General features: G+C 51.3%; 1 protein-coding gene across 1 annotated transcript; it reads left to right on the top strand.

The window, feature by feature from the left end:
- Positions 1-4,532: 4,532 nt before the first annotated feature.
- LTR84_011273 (uncharacterized protein) lies at positions 4,533-7,198 on the top strand (the record flags this gene model as incomplete). The annotated part of the gene is made up of 3 exons (XM_064854806.1): positions 4,533-4,938; positions 4,993-5,116; positions 5,164-7,198. The coding sequence occupies 3 exons, from the start codon at positions 4,533-4,535 to the stop codon at positions 7,196-7,198; spliced, it is 2,565 nt and encodes an 854-aa protein (XP_064700065.1).
- Positions 7,199-7,256: the final 58 nt, after the last annotated feature.

The following is a 7,256-nucleotide window of genomic DNA, read 5'->3' as shown; positions in this document are numbered from 1 at the left end:
GCCGGAAAGGGGGTTCGAGGGGGTTTCCGTCGCTGTTCGCTCCAAGCGCGACTGGAGTTCCTCGAGGTCCAGGCCCAGTCGGCGAGGAGGTCGTGGGTAGTTAAGAGCGGCGGGCGTGGAAGGCGGCTTGTCGGCTGCTGTGGCGGCCACCTCGTCTTGGACGGCGGGATGGTTTTGTTTAGACTCGAGTTCGTAGGCCGGGTGGCTTGGGAGTGCTGGATGTGGCTTGTGATTCGAGTGTCTGGGGTTGGATAGCAGAGGGCTTTGGCGGCGGCGGTCGCCAATTAGTTTTCACCATCTCGATACGTCAAGGCACGGCGCGAGGAGTGTCAAAGGCCTGGAGAGCGGTGAGTGCCGCGAGGGTTGTTGGTCGTGGGGCATGGAAACGCAATGGTGGCGCAACCGAGAGTCATGCGTGATGACATCGGGACTGGCTTTCAAAATCCGCGTTGAAAGCACTTCATAAGTCGATGTAGTCAGAACAAGAGGACATTCGAGACACAAGAGAGGATCGATTTGGAAGTACTTGTAGCAGAACGCTCTTGGGTGCAAGTCCTGCTTCCTTCTCGAATATTCTCAATGTCCATGAGGGCTCCAGGAAGTCTCGTCTTAGCCAGTCAGTCACAAGTGGAGCCGAATACTAACAACCTAGACATTCTTCGAAATCTCTTACTTCACACAGGGCAGAGGCAGCCTCGCCATTCCTCATAGGCCTATTGGCAAGACGAACCACCAGAGACATGTGGGTAATATTCATCAAAGCTGCTCCACGTCACCCCACACTCATGAAGATCAAGTTTCCACCGATTTAGTCGCACTCAGAGAGTGAAATGATTGGGGTCACATGATGGCTTTTGATATCATGGTTTGTGGTGGAAAGGTTGTCGATCACAGCACAGGGCAGAATTTGTTTGCCAAGCCGAGGCTCCGGACGAGAGAAGAACCCTCGATGGCTGCTCAGAAAAGCTTACCTCGATTCTCAGACACCTCCCTGCATCCAATGTGGTGGTGGCCTTGGGATGACACGGGTCGTGGCGGTTTCACCAAGGGGAAATGATGTTGAGCGTTCAAGCTCAGGCCCATTTTTCTAACAGAGTCGGGAGTTGCCACATTGATGCCCTGTGTGTTGAAAAAGAGCGCGGTATTTTGCCTTTGATTGAGACTCATTTTAAGCAAGGCGTACTTCAAAGGACCGTAGCACAACGTCGCGTCGTGTCGAACTTGGGTACCAAGCTGTGGAAAGTCGTACCTTTAGGCACGTGTGAGCACTGACCATGGCACCACGTTGGCCTTGATGCAGAACTATCGCTCAAGTCTTTTGGTAGACGGTAGATGCGAAAAGGGCCATTAAGCAAGATTCAATGCTGGCGAGGCACATATCGATCGACGACTTACCCAGGTGATGTTAATTTATGATATCAATGGAACTGAGGCCATAGCGCAATGCCAAGACATTGTATCGAAGAACAAGACTCGGTGTACTCGCCTATGTGACGGCTTTGGTAGAATGTGTCTGGTTCTCTATTCCATGGCTAGTCTATCGGCGGTCTCAAGGGTTGACATACCTGCATCAACTCTACTACCAATCGCATGCGTCAAGAATGCTACTTTGAACACGAGCAGCATCTCACTCTTGACTGCAACATCTGCCATGCAATCGACGTGGAATGCTGGAAATAGCTTCATCAATTTGAATTGAGTCAGATTGTGGACACAATCTCCATTTTAGAGCTTCTCAAGCAGGCGACTTGGTTCGGGAGTAGGTCAAGCCGAAGCACTCGTGGAAAATACACGTGGAAACAGATCAATCAACGGATGAGGTCAGGGGCAGTGAGAAATGTTCCGACAACGGTGGCCTTGATCCTGGTTACGTAGCTGGATAGCTTCCCTGTGAGTTTGATAGTGGAGTGATAGCTGCAAGAAGGAGGCTGGGAGCGGAGCTATAACAGCCACACATTGATCACATCCTTGGAGATGGGGATTCACAACAGCGTTTGGCAGATAGACACGGTGAGGGAATTGATCTCCTCTGGTCGAATGCGGTATCCGTATTGACGAGGAATAACAAGTCGTTCCTTGCAGCAGTGGAGGACATGCAAGGACATGGTACAATGTACGGGGTAGACCAGAAGCGTCGGAGCAGTTCTGAAATGTTCGATGGAAGTCGCTTGGGTGACAGGACTCGGGATCGTATGGCACGTTGACCATTTGGCCCATGATGTGAAATGTGGGTGCAGAATTTGGTTGCACTGGCAGCTCTAGTGGTGAAACAAGATCGTTTTGTTGGGACTAAGATCGATTGACATTCCAGTTCTTACGGACCGACATTATGTGGCGCGAAACCCCGTTGTCATATGTCAGTCGGTGAGAGAGAAAGTGTTTGCATCGGGCCTGAAAGACTTGAGACAGGCCATGCCGTGCTTGAAGGTACGAGGGCGTCGGGAGAAGAATTTTGAGAACAACTGAGGCAGGACAATTTTGTCTAGAAAGGTCGAAAAACATCGAGTCTTGATATTAGGCTCAGCTGCCGATTGGGCGAGCCGAGAAATACCTTTAGCGTGGGCGCGTAGGTGCAGAAGCGCCTGGGGGGAAAGACCGAGGGGACCCTGGGCATTGCCTGGGATGCGGTGGAAGCCAGTTCATTTCAAGCCTAACGCCACTGTTGAACTCTCCTTATCGGTGATAGCTTGGACGCTAAGGATAAGGCACTCCCCTCATCCAGCTTGGAGAAGAGTGATATACGACAGGCACAATTCTCCATTTGACATGAGAGCTGTCGAAGATGGCTTTCGGTATGTGTGACGACTGTGAAAACACCCAAGATTTTCACATCAGCTCCGATGGCAATGTCCTGGGCAGGATGGGGATGGATCGCCCCGTGGCTTGAGGCGCCCCCAACTCCATATTTTGAAGATCATGGTGGTTGGTAATAATGATCGACATGAATTCTCCGGTCGCAGTACGAGTCCTCGTACTTGCAATCACAGACACTGAACATACAAGTTGCAATTGTGTTCCGGACTCGACCTGCGGACCTCGGGCACCACTGCATGTCATTCTTCACAACGGACGCAGGGAGCGACGAACGCGCTTCCGTGCCGCTCATAGTCCGAGTACCTCGAGTCTAGGCGGTAAAGTGAAGTCCAGATTTCAATTTGTCTGCACGATGCATCATTACCTTAGTTAGCGACTTGGTAGTTGGCAGTTGTAGGTACCAAGTCTGTTAGTGCTAGTGGGGGCACTGGGCACCGAGACTTCCAGCTAAACTTAGAAGCTACCTACAGGCTACTCGTACTTTGTACCGCTAAGGACAGGCTTCCATCCCCCTCCTCATGCTCCGTATCTGACGGGTGAGAAACGTGATGATTATCACTTGACATGTCTCGCGTGCGGTGTCACCCCACTGATACTTAGCTAGGTAGGTATATAAATAATAATCCTTTACCATCGTTGTTAGCATGGATAGGCGCTGGAAAGGCCAGATATCAATGTCAATCTCCTGGTGGCCTCTTGAATCTTGATCCCGGTCTCTGATGACGGAAACTCTGAATGGGCAGCAGCCGAGAATTGTGCTTTGGGGTTTCATTGGGTGGTGGTCTTGCCCATGGTGTGTGACAGAACCTGGTGGGAACCTGCTGGGCGGCCAATCGAGCGGCTGTAAGCGCCCAAGCCTGACCTGTTCCGGGCATCTCTGTATCTCCCCCAGTCACTCTGACTTCTGTGCCTGTCCATCCATCAACTCTTCCTCATCTTCAAGGCCCAGATCAACGTGCATATCCCTCTAACCCGTCTTCGCCGAGAGCCATGATTCGGCCTGGCCCTCCATCCTCCCCATCAGATGCTTGTCCACTTGCTGTGAGCTGCGGGGCCGCAATCAAGCGCCCGCCGACCAGTAGTCCTCCCAGGACATGTTTCCATCAATGTCGTTGGTACTTTGAGAGATGACCGCCATTGCTGTGCTTCTACTCGTGCTTGCTTGCTATTGTTGCGCATCATTCAGAGCAACTGCGCCTCAATTCATGATCAAGTGGACCGGCCTTCGTTGCTTCAATGTATAGCCTGCTGACCGACAGAGACACTTGTTTCACTGTTTCATTTCCTGCTTGATATACCAAATCTGCCCGTCCCGGTACCTGGGTCCATACGAGTACTCAGTACCGACTCGGCCTCACAAATCAACCGCTCTCTTGATCTAACCACCAAATATCCCTCTTACTCCTGTCCGGCCTGCCTCATATATCACCACCTGCAGCAGATTCCTCCCCGCGGCTACCGGGGCGCTTCGTGGGCATCTGCCATTCAGTCCAGCCCAGACACGCCCTCTCTCTCTGCTGCTACCCATCTTCATTGTTGCACGGCCGACTTTCCAGTCAAGATCCAAATATCCGACACTCTGGACATAATCCATCCCACGATTGGTGCCATGTCATAGTTGTGGGCAGCGTTGCAGAGATCTTGGGCCCCAGACGGCAATATACATCACTCCTGATATCCTCGTGCTTGTATAGACCGGTCGATCCTTCGGTCCCAATATGGCTACTCAAGGGGTTGCTTCGCGACAGCGCGCTGTCACCAACAAGGGCAAAGGTGTAATACTTCCACCAAATCTCAAGGCAAGAGCTTTCGCCGAAGAGATCCCCTTCGAACCTTTTGCCTGTACGGCGTCACTGCTTCTCTTTGCGCAGGGTTCAACGGTGATATGTTTGCACCACGACAGTTTGGCACTTGAGAGAAGGTTTCAGAAGCATTCCAAAGAGGTCATATTAATATCGGCCGATAATGTTAGTGAGACCGGTGCTGGAAGATTGGTCGTCACCTACGATGTCGGCCAGACTGCCATAGTTTGGGACTTGTTCACTGGCGAGCAAATTTCAAGATTTGTCTCTTACGAATCCTTGAAAGTCGCCCATTGGATGAGGAATGGGAATATAGCCTTTGGTAAGCTGGTGAACCCCATTCCAACTGGACTTTTTTGTTGACTTGATTCGGTAGGCAACACCAAGGGTGAGGTGATTTTGTTTGAGCCAGCGACCAGCGACCATGTTTCAGCCCGAACTATATTCGATCCTATCACCGCAATCGCACCTTCTGCGGATTGCAAAACCTATGCCATAGGGTATGTTCTTGTACTCGACTCTGGCCGACTTTACTAAATCCCCACAGGTATAATAATGGTTCCATCCTACTGGCCGCATTGCAACCGGCATTCACAATCCTTCATACGCTGACCACATCGCGGAGTCCATCGCCCATTGTTTCCTTGACTTGGCATGCTTCGTCCTCGAAGCAAAAGTCCGATATGCTGGCCACTCAAACTGCCGATGGTGATTTGAGAGTTTGGAGTGTGAGTAAACCTCCGACCACCGAGGTTCCTCGTGTCATTCGTGCTTTGAAACGCTCAGACAACTATGTCCTTGGCCGCAACTGGATTTCATGGTCCAAGAATGGCCGCATAGTTCAATTCTCCGAAGGTAAAACATGGGCGTGGGATGTGCGGACAAAACATGTCACCTATGATCCAATTCCAACCGTGGATGGTGTTCGTGCAATCGCCGCCCATGGTCCCACAGGAACCCTTTTCACCTTGGGCCCGGATTACACTGTTCAGCAGTATGATGTGGAAAGGGCACATATGGTTGCAAATGTTCGACATATACCATTCACAATACCACCCACACCACCGGAGGACGTGCGCCAATTGTGGACAACATCAGAAAGTGAGGAGGAGTTGGCATCTCCTCTCGCAAAGGCAAGACAAGATTTACGTGCGAATCCCGCCGTCAAAATGACAAACAACAACATCCCAAGCCCGAACTCCGCAGCGAGTCCTCAACGACATGGGGCCAGGAACGGAATCAATGAGGTCATCTCTCCAGCTGGGAGAACCGACTACACTGCAACTTCCATCGACACAGGCGTCCAGTCATACATGACACTCACACAGTCATATAACCAACCATTTTCGAGCCAACCTTTTCCCAACCAACAGTATGTTAAGCCGCCACAGGTCCCAACTCAATCCCAGCAAATACAATCCCCAAGATCGGCAGCTCCAAAATCGGCAAGGAAGGCTTCTAGGCTACGACAAGAGGTCGTAATGAGTCCGGAAGAGCAAGCCGCAGCGGCAGACCTCTTCCCTTATACACGAGCCCGCCTTCATGACGTTCCATATAAACCTCCGCGTGCAACTGACGATGCCCACCTGACACCAGATGACTTGCGGAGGCAAATGCTTAGTGTTGTTTTTGGCTGGGAAGGTGATATCTACGACCTTATTCGAGACGAACTTAGTCGACATGAGATGGACAGCTACAATGCGATATATCTCGCAAAATGGCTGGACCAGGACTCGGAGCACCTCGCGGAACTGATGGGAGCAACTGGAACTGAGTCAGACTTGGACTGGACTCTTTTGGCTTTGGGCACAATCAGCAATCAGATGAGTGCAAAGAAGATTACCCAAGTTTTTATTGAGAAGATGCTCGCAAAGGGTGATCTCCATGCGGCAGCCACTCTAATGTTTGCACTGGGCGACACTTCCGATGCTATCGAGGTCTACGTGTCAAGATCTCAATACATGGAGGCTGTTTTGCTTACTTGTGTTGTGTCACCCGACGACTGGCAACGTCAGTCATACCTTGTGAGGAGATGGGGAGAGCATGTCGTTGAGAATTCTCAACAGTCGCTTGCTATCCGATGCTTCTCGTGCACCGGTGTGGAGCCATCAGATCCATGGACTTCTCCAAGCTCTCAAATGGCTACGGGTATGGTAATAGACACTTTCCCTCCTCCTGAGCTTGAGCACAAGGTTCAGATCCTTGAACCTACCGAGCTTCCCGCCATCTTCCAGAAAACATTGGAAAGGCGACGCACACTTGATGCACCGACTCCAGTGGCTATGCCTCGTCCTGCACCACACGTCATACCGGCTCCCCCAACTCCTTTCAGGAATGCAGCTGCCTCCGGAACTCGCATCACGCCTCAGACATCGGCACTCAAGCTAATCACTTCTTTCGCCGAAGCTCAATCTAATATCAGCTTCAAGTTCCCAGGTTTGAAAGCTGAAGATCGAACGCCAACAGTGGGAGCAGCTGTTACTCCGATAGCTGAATCTGCAGTCGGATCTGCCTTGTCACCTGGAGGGTTAGGCTCATATCGCTTGAACAATATTCGAAGCATCAATAGTGCTCAGCGCTGACGGGAGACGGGTCAATCACTCTGGGTCATCACTCTTTGGCTCGACAGCATTCAGTGGA

Source organism: Exophiala bonariae (assembly GCF_035927105.1).
Source record: "Exophiala bonariae strain CCFEE 5792 chromosome Unknown scaffold_51, whole genome shotgun sequence".
In the NCBI taxonomy this organism is placed as follows: Eukaryota; Fungi; Ascomycota; class Eurotiomycetes; order Chaetothyriales; family Herpotrichiellaceae; genus Exophiala; species Exophiala bonariae.
This window is presented reverse-complemented; position numbering and strand designations above follow the sequence as displayed.